This window comes from Corvus cornix, chromosome 1 (assembly GCF_000738735.6).
Source record: "Corvus cornix cornix isolate S_Up_H32 chromosome 1, ASM73873v5, whole genome shotgun sequence".
Taxonomy (NCBI): Eukaryota; Metazoa; Chordata; class Aves; order Passeriformes; family Corvidae; genus Corvus; species Corvus cornix.
The window spans coordinates 34,204,660-34,229,512 of NC_046332.1; the positions used below are offsets into that span (position 1 = coordinate 34,204,660).

Consider the following 24,853-nt stretch of genomic DNA (forward strand, 5'->3'; position numbering starts at 1 on the left):
TCGCCATGTGTAGCAGTTATTTGGGAAGACAAATATCATAACTGTGAATGTTCTTCCTTGCTCCTCCTTTAGCTGAGCTTTTATTGCAGAACACCACGTGGTACGGAATATCCCTTTGGTCACTTGGGGTCAACTGTCTTGGCTAGGTCCTATCCAAACCCTGTACCCACCCCCAGCCAACTTGCTACTGGGACAGGAAGGGCAAAATGGGAAGGAGAAAAAGCCTTGATGCACTGTGCAAGCTTTGTTCAGCAATAGCTAAAACACTGGTATATTATCAGCATTGCTTCAGCCACACATTGAATTATTGCTCCACATAGGCTGTTATGGAGAAAAAAACCCATCCCAGCAAAACCTAGTATAGCCTACAGTATTGTGTGGGTCCTGTAATACAGCCTATAACATCATGGGGTGTTAGGGGGGTTTTGTCTCTCTTTTAAATATTTGGAAATATAGAGACAAATCTTCCAAACTGGATAAGTGTATGATACTGCAGCCATCATCATATCATTTATTTTACAAGAAGTGTGATTTAGCAGATATGCCCTAAAACATTTGTTTTGGATGAGGTCAGTTCAGAGAGATAACAGAAAGCTAGATTTAATTATGATATTGAAACTTGAGCATGTGCCAAGCAGCTGCATTTTCAGCACTGTTAGGACTTCCAGACATGCCTGGGGGAAGACTCTAAGTGCCTAGGAACATCTTTGGTGAATGTTTAAGTATTCTTACAGTTAACTAGCTAGGTATTAGCACTTCTGAAAGGCACTGTTGTTTTTTAGTTGCCATAAAATAAACATCTAACACTGTGAGAACAAATTTTTTTATGGATCAGAGAATTCAAGTTAAATGATTATATTTTCTGTCCAAAGTTAAAAGCAGCCTTGGTGTAAGATGCTGATCCTCTCTCAGAACTGTAGAGTATTTAAAACATCCAGAAGTGCTGTTCCTTGGGACTATAGTGGTCTTGGATTCCTGCTGTTTGTCCCTGATACTCAGTTCCCATTGTCAAAGTATGCTCGGAGTCCAGGAAGACTGGCTGGGAAGAACCGGAAGAATTTTTTAGATCCTGCTAATTGGGTTATGTTTCCAACGTTCACGTTCTTTTTTTCCCATTTGTCTTTCTCTAGTCTTAGATGGTTGTCCTTGAATTCTTTTGATTAAGTTTGCCTTCCACAAATCTGGACGCCATCTCTAAATCAACTTGTTGAATAAAATTAAAAGGCAAGGAAATATATAAGCAGGTGATGTGTCTCAAGAAAATTTTTGACATACTAGTTTTTGATTTCTGACTGTTGGGTTTTTCTAAGATACTTTTCATGACAGCTAGTTAATGCTGTCCACTCGTGTTTGCAAAACGTGCTGCTTGAAAAAATAAAACAACATATAATTTCTCTTACATTTTTTTTTCTTAAATGACTGTAATTTGCATTGTATTTACCATAAAAAGTTTAATTAATTCATTTTATACCATGTAGAAATTATGTCCAAATTTAAACATGGGAATAAGCGTGGATTTTCAAATTTTGCTGAATCAAAATGATATTTTTTTCTGTCGTTACTAGCCACAACTGATAGCCTGATAGATCCCTAAATAAGGTCAGGCTTTTTTTGGTGTTATTATATGTCAGATGGAGACTTCTCATGATTTCATTAGGCTGTTGGCACAACTTGTGTCATTGTTTCATTTTACGGGATGTCCCCTCAATGCATTTCCAATTCATTAACAGCTCTGCCCATCCTCTCTGCCATCTTCCTTCAAAAATTCCTGAGTGTTTTAGAGAGAGACGCCTCACAGTAATGGTCACATTCACAAAGCATGTTCACATGTCATCTTTGCACTGGTCCACCAGGAAGAAACTTAATTTTTACAGTTGGTATACAACTGGTAAACTGAGTGATTTGTCTCATTTGCGCCATAATGATGTAAAATCTCTTAATTAAACATTTTTCTACTGTTGACATTCTTCAAACCTTTCAACTCAATAGTTTGGGAAAAAAAAATCATCCTTTGTGGGACTGGTTTTCATCAGTACACTTTTCTTAGACAAGATGAAAGAAAAGGCCTTATTCTATTATAGTGTGTGTTATTCCCTGTAATTTAGGCCTGCAGCAAATAACAGAAGAAACAGTTAATTAAGCTTTTTCCTAGGTTCAGTGGTTTGAAAACTTTGGCTCACCAAGCTTTGGACGTGGGAATAAATTCAATAGGAAGCTTAGATGGTACAAAACGAATTCTTCTGTGGCATTTTAAGCACAATTAAACATTTGTGGGAGTTTGTTTGTTCTCTATTCTTTGGCTGTAAATTTTAGATCTCTTTGTATAATGAGAAGCATTAATTTAATAATACATGAATCATCTCATTTTCTCTGTTGCACAGAATAGGCCTTATTTATTTTTTTTTCATTTCCAAAAAGCTGCATAGTTCAGTTAAAAGTAGCTATAAGGCTGGCTTTACTGCATCACTTTTAGAAATTGAAGGGAGCCTTTCTATTTATCTTATGATGGAATTTTATTTTCTTTTCATCTTAACAAAAAAATTAACAAGTTCACTCTGGTACTTTGCTTGTTCCCTTCCTCCCCCATCTTGTCACAGTGATAAGATCTAAGGAATATGTATTTTATTCTCCTTTCAATCACAATGAATTCCTTACATTTCTTCTGTTTCACATTGTTCTTTCAAATTATTATTATTTTATTATTATTCTATTACAAGTTATTTTATTATTGGTTTTATTTGCTAACTATACCATCTGTACTGAGTTCTGTGAAGATACATTTGAGTTGTGTCCTGAAGAAGTAATTTTCAGACTATGTAGGTTATGTTTTCATGAGCTCTAATCAAATCTTTGGATTGTTTTACGTTTGCTGCAGGGACGGCTGGGCAGCTGTTTTGATGCATCCCAGCTTAGGGACACCGCGAGCTCAGCCCCTCCTGCAGCAGGGCAGTGCCCTGCGACACCTCCTGCTCAGGGAAGTGTGGGGGCCAGGGTGATGCCAAAATGGGGAGTTTAGGAAAATTTTCGGCTTTACTCTCTGCTATTCAGCTAGTGCGCCTGGATTTAGAACATTAGAAGGAGGCACATAAAAGCTTAAACAAAGGCTTAAAAAAAGATAAATTCTTCCTGTTCTGATGCTGCGGATGGAATCATGCACTTTACTCTCAAGTGAGAATGAACTATATTTTATTGATATAAGAGAAGTTCAATGGTAAATACAGCAGTAGCTTAACAAGAATTAATGGCCAGGTATACTTGAGCATTTACTGCATAGAGAACAGTCAGAATTTTCAGGGGGATCTTCCCATTGAGCCATGAGGTTCAAAAAGGACCCCATTGTGTTCCAAACTTCCTTTCAGAGGGGAGTTTAGGTGTGGCTGGATCCAGACTTAAGTCTCGGCCTTGGGTAATGATTGATGGCTAAAGGATTATATATTCTCAATCACACAACCAATTAGGTTGGAAAAGGCCTCTGAGGTCATCAAGTCCAACTTTTGATCAAACCACAATGTCAACTAGACCGTGGCACTAAGTGCCACATCCAGTCTTTTCCTAAACACCTCCAGGGACAGTGACTCAACCACCTCCCTGAACAGCCCATTTCAGAAAGGATGTTTAATCATCCTTTCTGAAAGATTGCCAAGTTTCAGTGTGCTTATTCCCAATTCACTTACCAAGTATCTGATGTGATAAGGAATCTCTCAACCTTGAGGAGTAACCTTGAGAGGCATTCCTACTCAAGGGCAGATCCTGGTATGCAGCCCACTGCCATGCGGGAGAGTGCAACAGGCCTTGGGCTGCCCACGCTTCATGGAGTCAGATGATTGTGTCGTAGTCATATTTGCATACTGACTACAGATGTTAGTTTCTTCCAAATTTGCCGTGGGTTGGACATTACCCAGCATTCTGGTTAGTTGGGTGTATTGCCCAAATGTTGCTCGTGGCTATCATGTGTCATCTGTCTCCTCCCCAGTCCAGTTGGAGCGAGATTCTGCCGTCAGGACATCCATGACTGACCACCACTTTTGGTTATTACTTGGTTTTGGTTATTACTATATATTCAGAATATAAAGGGAAGGTTGGGGATGGGAGCACATTGCCACATCTGACCATAAAAAGAATGGGATAAATTTGTCAATTTCTGAGACAGTCAGTGCTTTAAAGGCTTTTATTGGATAATATGCATGTAGGTGCATCATAGATAAGTAAATTGGAGGAAGGAGGTGGCGTTATATATTTTTACAATAAAGTGTGTCTTTACATAATGAATTACGTAATGAATATTAAATGTCATGTATGACCGAGCTGGTTTTGGCTGGGGTAGAGTTAACTTTCTACACAGTGGCTGATATGAGGCTGTTTTGGATTTGTGCTGAACACAGCGTTGCTAATGTAGAGGGGATTATGTTATTGCTGAGCAGGGCTTACACAGAGCCAAGGCCTTTTTTGCTTTTTGTACTGCCACACTGGTGTGGAAGTTGGGGTTGCACAGGAGGCTGGGAGGAGACACAGCCAGGATAGATGACCCCAACTGACCAAAGGGATATTCCAGAGGATGTGGCATCATGCTCAGTGTATAAAGTGGGGGGAAGGAGGAGGAAGGGAGGGACATTCAGAGTAATAGCGTGTGTCTTCCCAAGTCACCATTACACGTGGTGGGGCCCTGCTCTCCTGGGGATGGCTGAACACCTGCCTGCCCATGGGAAGCAGTAAATTAACTCCTTGTTTTGCATTGCTTGTGTGTGGCTTGTGCTTTCCCTATCAAACTGTCTTTATCTCAACCCACAAGTTTTCTACTGTTGACCATTCCAATTCTCTCCCAAATCCCGCTGGTAGGGGCATGAGCAGTTGTGTGGGGCTTGGCTGCTGTTCGCTATGAAACCACAACAATGACTATGGCTGACGAGCAAATTTTTGAGGACAGTGGTAATAGAGGACTAAAAAGGAATTTTAGTCTAAAAGGATAGGATCTGAATTTTTATAAAAGAAGGAAGCTCATGGAGTTTGGATTTTTATTAATAATATATTGAAATATATAAAAATATAATGTAGGTGTATATATATTTTTTCCATTGACTTCTCAGAATAAATTTGTTGCTTCTTTCTTAATTAGTTTGATCATAGTCTTGAAAGTCAGCTTATACACCTTATTATCTCTAACAACTTGCGTTTTCCAGATTGTTAACCTGAAAGTTTTGTTTATTATTTAAACTCATCTTTCAGCCTGTCATTAATGTGCATTACAATGGAAAAGCTAATGCTGGTAGAGTTCTGTGCTAGTCTTTAAAAGCTGCATTGGCTTGGCTTTTCTGTTTTGGCCCTTGAATTGTATCACAGCAATGTTTTTTGCCCTGGAAAGCACTGCTGTGTTCTGCATGTCATTGTTCCTGCAGTGGGATAAGACATTTTTCTAATAGTAGTATTGACAGGTTTGATTCAAATAATGTTTATAAAATATTTTGTGATCATTAGCAAAAAAGGTGCTACAGAATACAAAACTAATAAACTAATATAAAACAACTCCCCTTAAACATGCAAAAACAGAGAAGTCTTTGTTCTGCTGTCTGATGACCTACATGGATTTTAGTGTGGCAGCATAAAAAAATATGCTGCTTCTGTTGAAAACCCAAAACAAAAATACAGAATGGATCATATTATTTATTTTGCCTCTACTTCACACCCACAGTTTTTCTACCTGAAAATAAATTTATTTCAAACCTTTCCTTTTAAAATATACTGTTTTAGAAAGAAACATCTTTTAAAGAAGGGTCAAAGTGGTTCTGAAGTAAAAATGTTATGGTTTTCCATGTGTTTTTCTTTTAAATTCTGAATGCATTTTTAATATTTAAGCCTTATCAAAGACATAATTTTTAATTAAGGTAAAAGCTTTACTTTCAAGTAAAATAATTTCATTATTTTAGGGGATTTATTTTCTTTAGGAATGAACACTACTTTGCATATTTGAGTGCTACATATCATACTACATAAAAAATCAAAAAGCCTTTATTGTGTCTGGATGTAGGTAGAATTATCAACATCCTGTCAATCCAACAAGTTAATGCATCCCTTGGTCACGTATCTAATTATTCCTTCACACTTTTATTCTGCAAAATTATAATACTGTCTATTTGCAATTACCTGTGAATAATGCTGCACTTTAGATTCAATCAAGGAGTTCTTCCTGTGGATGTTTGAAAGGTTGCAATTAGCAGACTGGGAGAGAGGAGCTTATTGAACTGTAGACATCACATCCTACACTCACTCGTGTCCCTCTGCTTCAGGTGGACACAGCATAGAGTGTGTAATGCTTCATGCTTTTTGGATTTGGAGTACTTGGAGTGCGAGTACTTGGAGTGCAAGTACTTTAGCATTTCAGTCCAGATCATGGGCATGCATTTATCAGTCTTAGTTCTAACACTCTCAAGTTTGTGAAGCAGACTTTTTGACAAAAAACTAAGCTTGCCGACAGGTTTGTGCATACTCACTATCAGGTCCTTTGGGTGACAGTGTAATAAACCCCTTGAAAGAGGTACAGTGCTTTGCTTTTGCAAAGTCTGTTCTTATCCTTACTGCCTCTGCTGGGGGAAGCCAGCCAGGCCTTGCTCTGTCAGGTGTTTTCATCACTCAGAGAAAAACCATATATACTATATACATATGGGAGTGTGTGGGTGTGTACATACCCCTCCTCTGCACCCAGCTATACTTAATTTTTAATTTGTCTGTGATGTTGGCACGTGCTGCAGAATGTAGCATATGCCTTTTAAAGTTGTTTGAAGCACTTGGAGATCTGAGGCAGCCTAAAATTATATGGCCTGACCTGACCTAAATTAAATGTCATTTGAATTTGGTTTTGTCATTCTCTCCCTAGCCTTAAATTAGCTTTTGCTTTTGTATAATTATTTATATATTAAACTACCACAGCTAACTTTACTGGATATTGTAGCAGTAGGCTAAAGTCGGTTGGGTTGGTAGGTTTGCAAGAATCCAGTGGCTAACATAACCTCTTAAAAATATGGTTTTATATACAATTCAAGGTCTTAAACCACCAAACCCACTGTCTTTTGCATAAAACACTTGGTCAGAATATATATATATATGTATCTGTATAATTAAGACCCATGGCAGGGAGATTGGAACTAGATGATCTTCAGAGTTTCTTACAACCCCAACCATTCTGTGATTCTAAGAAGCTGATAAAGCTGTTCAAATACACAAGGCTATTTTTCCATAGCATTAGCTTTATTTTGAATTACTTTGTCATGAAGTTACAGTTCTGAAGTGAATTGGGAAACAGCATAAAGAGTACGAGTGAGTAACTACTTACCTATAAACTTAGGGTTTTTGAGAGTCAAGACAATGGGATTTGTATTGGTCAGTATTCACTGTATTAGAAAGGTGTAGAACTTAACAGAAAACTGTTGCAAAAAAAATGAAAGAAGAGCTAGCACAGGTGTCATCGTCTTAATAGTTTTAATTACAAAAAAGGAAGAAAGCTTTCCTTTATCATAAGACTTCATTTTGCAGGATTGCAGATTAATTGCTGTCAGAGACAGATGTGTTCCTTTGACCTTGGACAATCTAAGAAGTAAAGAGAAAATAACTCTTCTGGATTGAAGAGAAAGCTTATTTTGATGAAAAGTGGAAAAGAAATATATTGCTTTCATGTCTTTTTGGACATATGATGGCTTGATTACAATGATTTTTCACTCATTTAAGATGAAGTATGTCTGAAATTTATTTTACAAGAACTCTTCTTTGTAATTTTAAAAATATTTACTATTTTATGCCTAGAATTGTTTGATATTTTACTTTGCAAACTACCTGTTAAAGTTCAGCCAAGGCAAGGTTTTTATCCTGGCAGCACATAATGCAGCATCAGTAATAACAATGGCTAGAAAACATACCCTTCTCTTGTGATCTTTTGTGTACTGGTCTTAACACTATCCACTGTGTTTTTCATAGGAGCATTTTTTCATATTATTTATGGTAGCTTTTAAAAATTTTTAGAATAGCTGATTGTGTTCTTACTTGTTCCCTACAGCAATATACAAAGATCTCAATGGAACACCGTTCTCTTTTAATAAAATCGCATAATTAGCCATTTCAATGCTCTTATTTCTCCCCATTGTTAGCCGGGGATTAGCTGATCCATGCTGTAAAACTAACAGAACTTCAGCACAGTTTCAGCAAATGTTCCAAAGTCCCTACTGTTGCAAGTTGTGAGTGTAGACTGTTTGGGAATATGACTGGTTTCTCATCCACATGTTACAGAATAAAATCCCATGCTACTCTCAATGCAGACTTAATAGTAAATTACATTTTTAATCAGTGTTTAGATGACCTAGCATAGAGAAACCAAATATGCCACAGATAATATTTGTTTTCCTGATCTTAGAAATTGCAGCCTTCATAACTTTCTATAGAAGATTGACTTAGTTTGAAAGTAATATAAAATAAAGATTCTTATAGGAGATAAATGTCCACTTCGTTGAGATTACTAGTAAAGAGAAATGATAATTGAAGCACATTTCTTTTGTATCTTACATTAACATATTCAGTCAGCTGTTGAGTAATTTGTGTCTGTAAATTGTTCTGCATAAATGACAACAGTTTAGAGTTCTGGATTCTTTTCAGTCATAAATTATTTGTGCTGAGTACATTATGTTTTATGTTTGCTAGGCAGAAGCACTTTACTGAATATTGGCAAGTGTGATTGTTTAATTCTTTGCAGAGCTTAAGTGAGAATTAGTGTGGTCATAACAAAATTAATCTTGTCTGATGTCCAAATTCAGGACTTAGACTTTGCAAAGGTGATGGAAAGATGAGCATAGTACACTGTGAATTTATCTTGAAACTATCGAGCTATGCTAATTTTTCAAATAATGTGCACAGTGCAAGATTGATTAATTGCTCTGATTTCACCATAGTCTTTCTCTGTGGGAACCCAGAGTGCAGAGAGTATTTCTCTGCCTGTTTTGAAGGGTTCTACCCCCCTGGACAATGTTGTTTTTGACCTTCGTCCATGGAGAAAATTGCCTACCCTTTGGGAAGAATTAGAATCTACACTGGTGTGAACTAGGTGATAGAATATTATGTAAGATTGTCACAGCGTGAAAAATTTAGAGGTTTTGGGTTTATTAATATAGTAAGTAGATAAAAGCAAAAACACATCAAAATGGGGGATTCTTGTAGTTTTCAGGTTTCTTCCTCCTTCTTCACCTACTCCATTTTCTGCAGTATTGCTAGTATAGAATGACTGGTCACAAAATGCCACAGTACAGGGCTACGTGAAAGGCTAGTTCATAATGTACAATTTTAGTGACCATTGGTTAGTTTACCTTTAAAAAGCCTTGAGCTTTCCTGTATTTTGCCTTTTGTATTTTGCTCTGCTTCATGCTATGCTGTCGGCATGTGAATTACTGATAAGATATAATAAACAACCTGAAGACCAAGAAAATACAGAAGTCCTGCTTGTCTCTGACTTATGGCAAAGAGTCTAAAAAGTCTCCCCCATCAGGGGAGGCACAATTAAGATGCTGGACTGCATCATTTCTCTTTAGTAGAAGCAGGTACCTGGTATCTTAGTAGTGCTCTTTCTTATTCTAAAAATAGTAAAAATATTTAACTGTCCATATGACCTCTTGGTCTTTCCCTAGAGGAGAGGTGTATATTGCAGCTGGTGCTTTCAATACTGTTTAATTTCTTTTTAGAAGCATTGTGTATTACTTTGAGCTTGGTTTGTAAAATAGGTCAGAGAAGTGCTCTTCTTTCATTCTCCAAGAATTTGAATTTCATGCAGAAGGACACAAATATATTCTAGTTAGTGAAACTCTTTTCCCTATATCTTGACATTATTGAAAGATGTTCATCTTTCTTTCAAAATAAGGACCAATCTCCAGGAGTCATCCTCATCTGATCTCTTCAATAAGACAGGTTGGTCAGAACTGGGCATCCCTGTTTCAATCACGTCTCAATGAACTTTGTCTCTATATGCAGATCTTTTGAAGGAAAATAAATTATACTTGACTTTATCCCCAGTTCTTGAATTCCACATTTTTTGATTTTTGGCTGCAGCTAAAATCAAGTTACTTTATATTTTGTAGACATTTCCCTGCTTTACTAAAGTTAAAGCTTTAATATTGTATAAAGTCTACTGTCATTTACACTTTGAGCACAGTTTCTTATTTCCAGGTATTTTTTCTAGCCATTGTTCTTTCCCTGCTGTTTCTTAGTGAAGAATGATTCAAAAAGATTGTAAGAATAGCTTTTCCTGTAACATTTTTCATCTTTCTGCTTGGGCGAAAATAGGGGATACATAGCAACGAACATGAGTCTGCAAAGAGTTTTTTCTTGGTTTAGCATCGCATCGAGTTGTAGTCTATGATAACAAAGAAATGCCATGTTTGCAGTACATGTGCGTGAATTACTGCAAGATGTTAGGGGGTTGCTAAATTTGGTAGCCTGAAGGAAGCAAGGCTGTTGGGACTCCATGCCAGTGTGCTCAACCAGTAGCAAGGCCGACCCTGCATTCCCAGTAAGCCCACGGACAAACAGAAGACATTCAGGTAGACAGACGCATGTCTGAGCAGAATGGCACAGCAGTCAGTGCCCACACAAACAAAAGCACCACCACTGCCTCCCTGTGTGTACACATATATTCACGTGTGTGGTGTGAAAACTGCCAGGAGCTGGGTTTAGATGCTTGGCCCCAGATCCTTGCTGTTCCAGATGCTGGCATGTGAAGCTGCAACCGCTGTCCAGCTGCTAGCACACTCCTTTGCACAAACCAGCATACACACACCCCGTGGGACTGTGATCCCTCCTGAGCTGAGACACACAGTCCATCCAGTAGCTGGCCCTGGATCCTTGCCCTTACTCCTGCACAATAAAAGACACACACATACAAATGGGTCTCAGCCAGCCCCTGGATCCTAAAGTCTCCTGGGTAGTTGCCTTGGATCCCTTACCCCTTCAGAAGACAAATTCTACCCTTGTCTTGCTTCCAGTTACATATACACACCCCAGATTTCTGACTGCTTCACCTACTCCCCAGCTAGCCCAGCTTGATGTTTGCTGGCAATCATCCATTGCTACAGGCACCCTCATGCACTCCAGCTGCTGGTGCCACAGACCACTACACACAGACACACACGCACAGAGAACACAGAACCTCTTGCCCCAGAAAATAGGTAGAAATGGAGTTTAATAGAAGATATGACTGAAGATGATCAGCAGGCACAGGGCTCAGACAGGGAAACGAACTGACCGGCCTTGCCTGTATGTGACTGGCCCCTTTTAACCACTTACCCATCTGTATTCCTGTACTTCTTTCTCTCCATCTCTAAACCACTTCTATCCTTCCCTTTTCCACACCTTTTATTCCTCACCTAAAAATCTTCTAAGTCTTGTTGCAATGCCAGGATGCTCGTTCCCTGCATCCTGCAGGTGTCCCAGCCCCACAGGCAGTGATGCCCTCCCCAGCTGACCCACAGCACTGGTGTCACCCTGAGCCAGGGGCTGCGGCTTCCCTGAGTTTTTCCACCTGTCCTTGTGCCTCTCTGCTCGTATGTGTGCGTGAGCACCTTTGATGGGCTGATGGCTCCTGTGATGAACCCAGGATGAAGCAGAAATAAGTTGAATCCTGAAAAATAACTTGTCTGTGGACCAGACATGCTGGAGCATGTACAGTGTAGTAATGGCAAGTGAAATGTCTGGTTAGTGGCCTTGTTGGCCTTGGCCGTATTGCAGAATTTGATGTCCAGGAGAAGATTTGTACACAAATCTAGCTATGATGGTCACCAGCCACTAACTTCATTACATATTGTTGAGATAAGAACCAGAACACTTTCCACATCTCTGCAGCCAAATAGTTTTGCTTCAATGTGGAAATTACAGGTTTCATTATGTCAGGAAACCTACGGAGAATGTAATAAAGGTACTTCATATAACTGGTAAAATATGCTCTACTTCTGGAGAGAGCTGATGAAATCCTTGACATTTTAAAGTAGTATTGTGTGACATTAAACATTTTCAGAGTACTTCTGTGTTGCAGTTGTGCATTTTAGTGTAGTAAAAATATTCTTAGAGTATTTCTTGTACCATGGGTTTTTTCATCACTGCTTACTTAAAGCAAGAGAGCACTGCAACATTTTTGTGCTTGTTTCAAAGAGGATTATGTGTCAGCATTTTTCTCAAGCTTTCTTTTGGCTTTTTCCTCCGTTCTTTAGTAAAGCTTCTTTCATCTCTGCTGTTGTATGTTAATAGGTAATCTTAAAAATAATAATTTTTTTTAGAATACCAAGGCAATGCCTAAAAATTATTTTCAGAGTAACTTTCAAGTTCAATATTTCATTATTGTGTCAGAAATTAGATTGATTGAAGGTGGATGAAAGTGATATTTTCCTCTCTCCTTTGATTTAAGTTGAAAAAATTTTTTGTGGAAAACTCAAATTCTCTCGAACTGATGCAAACCAGTTTTTTTCTACTAGGAAGGCTTGAAAAGCATGTGGAACAGTTTGCTGAATATTGACTTGGCTTAAATTGGGACTGGTGATGATCAGCCAGGCTGCATTAGCTGCTTCTCAGGGTGTACACTCTTAATTCCTGTGAACAACAGTTACATCAATTTTCTTACCCTGGGCTTAGGAGGAGGAGCAGAAAACCACTGATTTTGCCTCAGCCATTCAAAATGTCTTCTTTTTTTTTTTCTGCAGCAAAATTAATTGGGTATGAGGGAGCTGTTCTGCTGTGCTTTTAGTTGTAGAGTGCAGAGGACTGTGTCTCCCTTCCCATACATACACCAAAGAGCCTTCCAAGATTCTAAGAGAAATAGCAAACCTTTCTGCTGCTGTAAAGATAGTTGTAAAGCAGCTAAGTCATGCATAAGAAGCTTCTCCTGTGGAATCCATATTTATAAGTATACGTGTACTTTGTGTGTGAATTTTCCTTATTACTCCTTTTTATCATTAGTTCCAGGAATTTTCTTCACTTTCTCAGGGCTGCTCCCTCCTGCAGGTGTAAGTACATCCACAGATGAATAAATGTGACTTCAGTTACACAAGTACAAGCCCAGTGACACCAGTGGGATTCCACCGGTGCTACTGATAGTAGAGTTCAGCCTTCAGTGCTTTTGCTAGAGTTAACACATAACAAAAGAAACCAAGAGAATTCATGGATTGTGATTTTTTTCATGGGCAATGGGGTGAGAGAGCAGTGAAAGGACTATTAACTCTCAAACCTAAACAAAAGTACTAGGAGACAATTTTAGGCACAAAAAGATGAGTCAGAGTATGTTCCCATTTAGCAAATGGTAAGAGATTAGATTATGTCAGTTGTATATTTATTTATTGAGGAAATGTGGTCTACCTGTTATGCCTATTACATATATTTCATTATATGATTGCTGTATAAACATGTCATGGATACCAAAGAATTAAGTTAATTAGTGCTATTCTTTCCTTGCCTAAAACTGTACCAGTTAGTATGCTACTGATTTCTCCTGAAAATTGAGATAAAATTTTATTTTGTGTTTAAATGAATCAAACTTAGCCCACATGTAAAAATTTCTGCCTTTTAAACACTCTTACAGTTACCAACCTTTAAAATCAAATTATGCAAATTAAAGTATTAAACATTATTAAAATTACCTTCAAGTCTGAATTTATAAGTACTTTATAATCTTTGTTGATGAAATAATTTTCCATTTTTATGTATCTTGTGTATGGAATGATAGATTACACCAGAAAAATAATTTCTAGAAATGTATGAAGTGTTCAAATTTTTTGAAAGGTTTGATGGATTTTCTTCTAAATCTGAAATAGAGCAGAGACCCAGGAACCTAACAAACTGAGCATTTATAATAACTCATATATTACCATGTCAGCAATGGCAGAAGCACAGAAAAAAATAAGAGGCAAAGTGATTGTGAACTTCTGAAGCTGTATAGTAAATGGCCTGAATTGTACAAGAAATGATACGATTTTATAGAAAGAAATTGGTGCATCCAGTTCTCTGGAATGTACTGTTTCAAATTTACATACTGCTGTACATTCTAAGTTTAAGATACAAAAAATTAGGAATTTTCATAGAATCAGAGCTGTTTGGAAGGGTCCTTAAAGATCACCTAGGCCCAAGCTCCCTGCCATATTTTTAAGAAATAATGTTTTTAGGATGCAAATCCTAGAAGTCTAAGTTTGTCCATAGTAGTCAGTGGGCAAGCAGGTTCTTTAAACAACAATTCCATCCAAAGACAAAGACACATGGCATCAGTCACCCCCTCACGCCTTGATTCCTCTCTCCAGTACCTGTAAAAAAACCCAAAAACCCTAGATCACTTCTTAACTTCGATATTTAGCCTTTAGATAGGTAATATGATGACATATGAATTTTTCTTAGCATAAGAGAGAAGGTTCTAAGTACCAAAGCTGAACTGTGCGCTCTTCTTCTTTTGTTGGTACTAACTCTGTTCAGGCTGGAAGTGCTAGCCTTAACAGAATTCACACACAGATGTAATTTCATTTCCATTTACTGTGACCCCCACTTGAAAGCATGATTTCTGCTTTTATCTGCTCCTGCATTAGGCTTCTAAAACTGGGAAGTTGGTGTTGAGTCTGCATTAGCTGTATCAAGTGCTTACACCTACAATAATGCTTCCATCAGAATATGGACAAACCAAAGAGAAGGTGAAAGAAAAATTGATGGCTCATTGTAAACCTCATAAAATAATAAGAATACCTTGGAGAAGGGCATCAGCACATTTGTTTATCATACTGTAGAAAATGTCAGCTCTATGGTGACAAAACAGCTAAAAAAAGCAAATCTAAATTGTTGCTGAATAGCAAAAAGGATTATGAGGAGTGAGAGCAGCACGGTGGGGAAACCGGAAAAGAATCCCTTATTTTGACAAGATCTTGAAACTATGGTCAAGCAGGTGAAGCATTAGTGAAAAGAATCAAGGAGCATGGAGTATATGAGTGGCTTAATAGGAGTCATGGGAGGAGTCTGTGTTCAAAGTTTAGTTGGAAAAGATGAGAAGGTAGAAAGCTAATCATGAATAATGTTTTAGATAAAGTGGGATTAGATAAAGTAGGTTTAAATTGATATGTATGTGTGTGTGCATCTGTGTGTGAGAGAAAAACAGAACAAATATGGGAGGTAATAAGAAGGATGAAAAAGAAGCCTGAAAGGAATGAAAATCAGAAAGCAGTTGAGGCTGAGTTGGAGACATAAGAAGTTGTGATTACAGCTGAGGGATGGTGATTCACAATAGGTAAGAAAACATGACTGTTCTGAACAAGATTTGAGAAATGGGGTAGAGTAAAATAAAATTGCAATTTGGGAATCAACCGAAGAGTGATAATGGTTACTTGCTAGATGGGTATTTTCTCCAAGAGAATGAAAACAAGAAAAGCCAGGATAACAGTGAGGGAGGCAGGAAGAAGAAAGGGTGAGTATCGTGATGATCGCTGAAGAAGAGGCTGACTAAAAGTTAAGTCCTGAAGGATGTAAGACACATGTAAGACACATATAGCAGTCTTTGAGCAGGGTAAAGTTGATCATGACTGCAGATCTTTGCAGGTGTTGACCAAAAGCTGGATTTGGCTTCTTGGAGCTCTGCTAATTGTGTGTTGAGGGTTACATCTCCCCTAAAGGATGTAGTGACTGGTGATCGAGTGCATCTGTGGAAGGATCCATAAACATGACATGAAAGTTTTAGGTTATGGTAAATTTTGGTTCAAAAAACTTAACATATTGTCCTTGTTTCCTAAAGGAGGCATGGGTAAAGAGAAGGAAATGGGTTTAGTTACGCACCGTAATTAAAAATAGTCCGTAAAATGCACTCACTCAGATAAAGACTAGCATGAAAAACCTTCTGGCAGCCTTTTTAGGGCAGTTTGAAAACACAAAATTGTCACGTTTGAAAGCAGAGAAATCCAGGAGAGTGTTTTCTCTATTTTTATTTATATGCAATAAGGGAGGAAACCTGTAATGATTTTGAAAAGCAGTATCAAAAGAACACCAGCAGCTTTCCTTTGACAATTAAGAAAGAAATAACCCAAACTGGGGTTGTCAAAGGGCTAAATAAGGATCACTCCTTAGTTTTGCTGACAAAACTGTGAAATTGTGGAAGGCTATTCAAGTCTAACACTGTTAGACACCCAAATGGGCTTGCTGTTTCTGAAATGTAAAATAATATGGTCTGGTGAAAGATGTCCCTTCCCCTGGCAGGGGGTTTGAAAATAGATATCTTTAAGGTCCCTTCCAACCCCAACCATTCTATGATTCTCTGATTCTATGACCATCTTAATTATACAGCCAATTGGAAATTTTTAAAGGACAAATATATCCTGAGGTTACTTGTACAATGAGAATTTGTCAATCTGAGGTTTGGGTGATGAGACAACTGGTGAAACCATGCAGCCAAAGGAATGAAATTTGCATGTTGAATGAAAATCAGTGTTAGGGTAGTTATCTTTCTATGCATACGATAACAGAAGTAGAAGCAGCAGTCTTCTTTCTTGCAGTTGTCTGAAAAACAATATCCAATTAAATATGATTAAAATTAGTTTTGCTTGTAATAAAAGTCTACAGATGTAATTTTTAGGCAAAAGAATCTCTTCTTGAAAATAAGACAGCATAACAAACAACTCTAATGACAATTTTTACTAGAAAGGATAGGTGCAAGGGGTTTGAAATACTGCAGTTGTATAAATTGTACATGTTTTGATTATGTTGTTGCTGCTATCATAATACAGTTCTTATTAAAATTCATATGATGAAATATATATCTTATTGAGTGGGTGGATGCAGTTGTAGAAGGGTAGAAGTATAGCAAGAAAGAATTACGCAATATTTACTTTTCAAGTACAAACAAGTCAATCAAATCAAATAATTGCAGAAGTAAAATAAAAGAGTATCAAATTACTATTGTTATTATGAGAAAAAATATCTTAAAAAGTGTTAATGAAGTCGCAGAGTATGTGGCAGAAAATGAAAAACACAACAGAATGTTTCTCTTGAGGATTTTAGGAATCTAGCATAATCTGTAGAGCTGATTTTCAGTAAGGGACTACTTCAGCTGCTGCTGTCACCCTTAAACTGCAGTAAAGGAGAGAAGCTTCCTAGAAAGAAAGAGTTTTCACATGAAGGAACAAACAAATCTGAGTTTGTCACGTCCTTACTTTGGCATTCTGTGTGCTGGGCTTTATTTCAGATTTTCCACAAAATTTTATGTAAAAACTTCCCTTTACCTGTTTCTTATTTCTCATTCTCCTGAAAGTACGAGTCATTTGAAGGTAACTAGTGCTTTCTTCTTAGAAAGATAAGTGAACTCTAATAGCGACGAGAGGAATCTCTCTTGAATAGTGGAGTCTAGATAGTTACCATACATTACATCTCTCTTTCTTAAAGACATTTTCTTGTCAAATGTTTTGGAGTCCTCTAGAATAACAGTTGCTGCAGCCCTGAATGAAAGGCAACTGTTACCTTGCCTTTGCAAGGGGTTCTTTTAAACATTGGGGCTTAATTAAATTTTGCTAACTTACTCTAGAAGGGCCTTGCATTCATCCTGCTCTGGATCACGAACATATGTAAGGTCAGGAGGCTGAGAACCTTCTTGCATTGCAAGTGTACCTTGGCCATGCAACAGAGGCCTTCAAAATTACCTAAAGATTTAATGCTGATCTGCTCCCATGTAGCACTTTTACATTTTGTCCTGGTCAGCAGTATCTTCTTCTGTCAGAAATACAAGTTCCTGGGTGAGACACGTGTTGGTTCCAGCCCCTGTGCCCTGAAGGGATGCAGCTGGTTGTGTCTTCCCATGGAGGGAGATTATCTTGTGCACCCCTTACCAGTCCTGTGCCCCTTACTGTCACAGGGGCTGTTGAGCATCTTTCTCAGATGAGTGCACATCAGTGTCCCAAATCAGAGATGGAAGGCAACAGCAGCATTTCTTGCCTTTTAGAGAAGGGGAAAGATTGAATTGTTCCTTGTGGGTATCCTGACTGGTTGGGCTTGTGGGAGCAGGTGCTAGATATCATGCTGGGCATGTGCTGCCAGTTACAGGTGCAGACAAGCCCAAAAAAGCAATCGGAAAAGCTGCTAAACCGGAGATCCGGCCTTTAAGTGGTGCATAATGATGAAAGACATACGGCATCCCTTAAGCAGAAGTTTGTTACCAGTCTATAGCCAGGAGAAATGCAGAGAAAACAGATTTAAGGCAAGTGCTCACCAAACTTCACACATCGTTTTTAGACTCTGTTTGTACATAGTGAAAGGAAACCTCAGGGTACAATTCGTCTCACCTACCTGAGATTTCTACCGGAGGATGAAATGAATTAAGATCTTCCTGTGCCTATTTTTTCTCACTTGAGTATAGAGCTAGATGACTGCCTCACATTTCAGCATTACAAATGTAAATTTTGCTTGAGATTAAAGATACCCATCAAGGCAAGTGTGCACTACTGGAAGCTTAGAAAGATTTTTTCCCAAACAACTGGAGAATGCTGATAATTTCTTTGATTGTGGAGAAGAAAAAACTGTATGAAAATGTCTGTAATTTTTCATAGTTATTTTAAAATAATTCAGGCTGTAGTAATTTTTGCTATGTGTTCTTGCTGCAATCTGATATAAAAGCAGGACTAGAAAACTCATGTAAAGAGAGACACAAGAATAGGTTGCCTCTGCTTGCAAGAAATGGAAGTTGTAGGTTCAGACAGCTTGTTTTGGTGCTTTGACAGGCCAGACACTGTCGAGTTAAAATGTACAAAAACAGAGGGTATGTCCATATGCTGCTAAATGAGAGCACCAACAAGCCAGTTCCAGTGCTGGAGCCATGATTCTCTTCCTGCGTAACTGTTGGCTCACTCCTTGGCTATTTGCTTCCAGCAGGCTCCAGACAGAAACAGCCCTAAGCACTGAGACTTGGCTGAAAACTGACTATAATTTAGCAGTGTAGGTGCAGCCAGAGAGTCTAAATATGAAGTAAAATGGTGCTAGTAATGAATGGTACTGCATACACCATCATTCCACCTGCCTCAGGTGGATACAGAGTCTTATTCGATCCTTTACGAAATAACTGCATTGGTTTGCTGAGCAACCAGCAAAACAAAAAAGGGCAATGAACGGCATATGCAGACATGTATGTTTAAATAACAAAAGGAGCTGGATCAAGATCAGCTTTTTAATTCATATCACCCCTGCTGCTATGGAGCCTGATAATGGATCTCTGCTGCAATTAATTTCAATTTGAATTGAAGGCATTTTCAGAATTGCCACTGTGGATGATAATGGAAACCCCTCAGATGGTCATAAGCAAGTATCGTTTGTGTGCAAATACAAACTGAGTATTCAGCTTGTGTTTTCTCCTTTCATCTTTCCACAGAGGTTGCTCACTTCTCGTATCCCTCTTTTTCCCATTTTGCTGCACTAATGAGTTTTTAATGCAAAGGAAAAGCGATTATAAGCAGTGAAGCAAAGACAGCTTTATAGAGCAAGACTGAGGAATTGAAGACATAGATCAGAGCTATCCACCAACCTAAGATGAAAGAGAAGTTCATGAAAACAGAGACTTATAGATAGCTTTGATTTCATTATCATTAGACAAGAAAGGACGAAAAATGGAATAGCTGTAAAGATGTTCATACCTAGTAAGTTGCCTATATTAATAAAAGAGTCTATGCAGAAAGCATTAAAGTGGTAACATAGGACAGGAAAATATCTTGTTGTAAAATTTTTTTGTTCATCTCTGGTTTTAGTGTAGTGTGATGTGATTAATCAATCGTAATAAACTAAAAAAAACCCACATATTAAATATTTTATTCACTGATGCTGTGTTTTCATGCAGTTGTTAAGCATGAGTTGTTTGTTTGGAGTTTTCTCTCTCTTTCCTTTTCAACACAGATTCTGGATTGTATTTCTATTACTGATTTCATGGTTTATCAGATCTTGAATTGTAAACAAATTAAATAGTTCGTGGATTTATTAGGAAGCTTTTGTTTGGCAGATATATGCACCTTGTTATAATATTCACAAGAGAAGTACCTAATTACCTTTGAAAGGTGCTTGACTTGATAAAGAATGATTTATGTATAGTGTTTTATGATTGCAGTTAGGAGTCTAATACAGAAAATTAGCAGTTGAGAGTGGGGAGGACTGATAATGTTCTTATTCTGAGAAATAACAAATTTGTTCCTCCAAGATGAAGTCAATTCCAATGCTTTCCTTCAGTTTAGGTCTTGAAAAATATTTTTTTTTCATTAAGTATAAATTAAGTAAAACACTAAAGCAAAGCTATTTTCCATATCCCATTGTTGCAAAAACTAAAATAAGATCATTAACATATTTATATATTTTTTTAATTAATCAATACCTTCTGGCCAAGTCAAAAAATTGCTGACTAGTTGTATCGAAGTGATGCTTTGAAATTCTTCTGAGATTTTAATGATAGAGATATTTTCATTGTTCTGAAGTTTACTTGCCATATAGTGAGCCTTTGTGGCTTTCTCAGATGCTCTGCTCTACCCATTTAAGAAATGAGAAAAGGAAGAAAGGTATGTTAAGTGAGTTGCCTGGAGGGATAAAAAAAATCCATGTGAGACTGGAACAAGGTTTCGGAATACTGCTTAAATCAGTGTCGTGTCTTCAGCTGATAGATTTCTTGTCCAGCACAATCCATTTTGGTGCTCTACATTTTGTAGCTTAATTTATTTTGACACTGAGACTCAGCCTAAGAATTACATTAACATTCTGTGCCTTTTTGCCATTCAGCTGTCTCTTGCAAAGGTTCTCTGTCATGTTCTTGCCCTAGGTTAATATAGTAAACAAGATGTATTTCAGTGTATGTATCAGAGAGTGATTTTTATATAAGTACTGTGAATTTCCTGACTGTTTATGTATTGCAGTGTAAATTGGAGCATATAAGACAATGCATAAATAATTTTTCTTCCACTGTGAGACTGTTAGAAGCAGGTCTTCTGTTTTGACTTGAAACTATTACCTTGGAAACTAAACATTTGCACAAAGTCCACAAAAACACTCTATCACAGTATGCCTATGAGGTTACCTTCCATGTGGATTTAAGGAATTTTCTGATTTTATTTTCTTTAGGTCAATGGAACAGAAATTGAATATGAATTTGAAGAAATTACTTTGGAGAGGGTAAGTGTGATTTATTCTCTCTTACAGAAAAAAAATATGTGTAATAAAAATAATTATGAATTAATTATGAAATTGGTTAAGAATAAAATTGTTTATAATTTGAATAAAGGTGTTCACTGTTAATTCTAAACTATAAAAATGTGAGTGATGCAACGAGTAAGTCCTTCATGCTATTATCAGGTTTAGCTACTTGCATTCAAAATGCTTTTCTTCCCCATAACTCTGTCAGTGTTCAGTTGGGTGTTTGGTTATTGTGAAGAGCCTCTGTGACTTGGTAACTCCCTTTTTAGCTTGTCACCTGGAACTGTGGATGGTTTTCTCTTTTAAAATCTTTGTTTTTCTTGAATATGTGCATAATAGAGGACATGTAGTGTTATAGTACAAAAGAAAAATTTCAAAAGGCTTTTTAATGTTCAAGTGGCTACATAAAAGCTATAGACCATTTCTATGTGTAAAAGATACATTTACTCAAAGGCTGAATTACCTGAGCTGTAATCAGGGCTTGCAGTGAAGGCTTTGTTGGTAACGTGGTTTGAAAGTAGCACCAAAACCAAAGAGATATGTGCTGCACCATGTCTCCCTGGATTTGGTGTTTTTTCCTTGCCTTTTGGTTACACAACTGTTGTCCTTACAGTGCTGACTTTGACAAAGATCAAGGCCAAATGGGCCATGAATGGTATGAGAAAGAAAGTCTAAGCTTTGTAATGTGTCATAATGCTTACAAAGATTTCTAATGGATACAAGAATGTCACTGCTGAATTCCTTCAGTGTCCTACCACCATCTTGGGGATGTGAAGTTTTTCAATCTTGAAGCACAGTTCAGCTTCTTTCTACATAAAATGACTGAATGTGAGTCCAGATTTATCAAGGTGTGGCTGATGCCATATGAAAAAATTCCTGTAAGGTAGCAAATTACCATTAAATTAGATACTTAAATTATATAATTCACTGCACTTTTTCTGCATGTTATATTTTTAATTGTCCAGGATAATGAATTCCACAACCATTCAACTTAAAGGGATACAAGTTTATGTTCTCATTGATTTGCTCTCTTACAAATTATGAAAGAACAATATATCTTTTTATCATAGCCATCTTTATAACAGATAACATATAAGGTTATAGGCACTTTTTATCTACTGTCTCTCAACTTACTTGTGCATCACTAGTTATTCATTGGACTAGAGTTTCCAAAGGTCACTGAACAGAAAACAGAACACATGCCTCCTGGGTGATATTTTGAAAAGCACTTTATTTTTAACAGATGTGGAAGTTACCAGCGTACATACTGCAGAACGAATGTGATTTGCATCTCCTGTACCTGGCAGATGCGGATAATTGTTTACTCATAGTGCAGTGTAATATCAGTTACAGGCTGAACAACAATAGGAAGAAGAGATACAGATCTTCACGGACAGTGTTTCAGTTGTTTTCTCGATGCTGCTGGATCTGTAGCTTCTGATTACTACTGCTTGATATGTTCTGTCACATGTATCAGTGTTTTGTCTCAAAGGCAGGGTACTGTGTCTTCTGGTTTTTGTGTGAGATATAAACCACAAGTGATTGCCTTTAAATAGCTGTCATTCATGTCAGACTAAAAGCGTTTTCAGAAAAAAAGATACTCTCCATGTTGATTATCCATTTTCTTCCACTAAACTGCTTTTAGAACTTAGAGGGAAATTATCTTTCTGTATTTAATGGCAAAGCTATTAAAGTTGCTGCTGTTGAGAGAGAAAAATGTAGTTTGCCCATATCAAACAGCTAGTAATAAACTTTACATTTTAGTCCAGTTATTCAAGTCGCAGAATTCTGCATCCCCAAAACCGTCAATGATTTTCTTCATGAAATTTTTACACATTTTGAAATGGTCAGTATAATTTAAAGGATTTTACAATGTAAAAAAAAAAAAATATTGAGAGTATATTAGGGCTTTAGCACTCTTACCTGCTTTTTATTAATAATAGAATGAAAGGGAAGGTGGTATGGGATTGATTACTTCAGAGCACTTCCCAGTCTCTATAGACACCATTAATTTAATTATTAGGTCATCACCTTCATCCATAGGTGACATGGATTTGTGGGACCTATTCCTGAAGAGAGTTACTGGCTTTGCCCCACTGTGAAGAGATGGAGACATCTCTTGGGGTAAAAATACTACTTTGTGTACCTTGGCACAAAGTGTCCAGTGTGGAGCTGGGGAGCAGATCAGCAAGGTCCCAAAAATGCCAAGAGCAAACCCTGCCAATGGTCTGGTCGGAAGGAAAGGGCAGGGCTGGCTGAGCATCCCTGAGCTGACCAAGACCATGCTGGTGTACCAAGAAGTTGACTGCAAGGTTACAGGGGGCTTGTGAGGAAAGATTTTTAAAAAAAATTTTCTCTTTGAAATAATGTTATTCAGTTGTTTCTATTTAAAATGTTGTGCCCTAGTTTGCAGTTAAAAAATACTTGGAGATTTGAAATTAAAAGGCTTCAGTGAGACCTGACATAGACAATTAATTTGAGGCAGATCCACCTTAAATCTGTGATCAGTGCTGCTCCAGGAGTTAAAGAAGTTGTAAGTGCACCCCTGTCAGCCCTCTCTTTAGTGGACGCTCCTATCCTTTTACTCTTCAGTTGTGCCAGCCACTTATCAGGTACCTTCACCAATCTCTGAGCTCGCTGTTAAATCATTTAGAGCTCTCATAAAAACACACTTGAATAACAGTTACAGAGTTAAGAGAAATCAAACAAATTCTCTTATGTGAAAAAAAAAAAAAAGACAGTTTAAATTCCTTTAGATACCTCAGAGAATATGTGAGATTCTCTGCTAACTCACCAGCATAAAATACAGATCCAGGTGTAGACTAACTTTGTGATTCATAAAAAACTACAGTGCCCAAATGCACACTCAGACAAAATTCTTCAAAATCCTTCAAAACTTTACCTTGCTCTGGCTTGAATATTAAGGAAATTTTAAAAAGGAAACTCTACATAAAATGATTCATATTAGTGCAGTGATGTTAGTCTTCCATTACTGAAGGACTTGAAAAAACTATGCCCAGTGCTATCAAGAGACTGACTGGCATTTGCAAATCAGTGGTCAGTGTAAGAGATAATCAAATAGTCTCTGGTACAAAGCCTAACCAATTTCCCTAAGCTGGAGGAAAGTTTTAATTGATTGACTCCTTGGTACAAGTGCTGTGCTTGGAGACAGATGCTGAAGAAAGAATTTTAATAGGGGTTGGAATATCAGGCAATATAAATACTTACTCTGAAGAAAAGTTAAGACAGTGGGTCGCTTAAGGACTTGTATTGGATTCATGCTGAGTTCAAAATCTGAGTTCGGATCTCAGAATCTTTTTGCTCATCTAACCTTGCCTGCTTTTTAGACAAAAAGAGGACATTTATGATTAGTAAAGCTGTTTTCATAGATTCTTTTCATGTTCAGTACGTATTGTCATTCTCTATCTGTATAAAAGGAGACTGTTGTTAGTTTTTGTGGAATAGACTGTTCAGAAAAATTAAATTCTATCAACACTGGAATTAAAGACATCTAGTACCCAGTGCATTTGCATCCTGAGATTAAATAACTGGTATCTGAACAGGTTGAGCTCTGACTGAGAATTTTCCCAAGGTTGAGACATGCATGAAGCATCTCTATTTCTTCTTCTTTTTTACTCCTTTGAATTTTCTGGCCTGTCATAACATTTCAGGTTAC

General features: G+C 37.4%; 1 protein-coding gene across 26 annotated transcripts in view; it reads left to right on the forward strand.

The window, feature by feature from the left end:
• The window catches only part of DLG2 (discs large MAGUK scaffold protein 2), a 1,001,253-nt gene that overhangs the window by 605,999 nt on the left and 370,401 nt on the right, over positions 1-24,853 (forward strand). For all 26 annotated transcript variants that reach the window (XM_039562448.1, XM_039562454.1, XM_039562457.1 and 23 more), the window contains one exon: positions 21,106-21,156. In XM_039562448.1, coding sequence (XP_039418382.1) covers positions 21,106-21,156 — 51 coding nt within the window. The remainder of the gene's footprint in view (positions 1-21,105; positions 21,157-24,853) is intronic.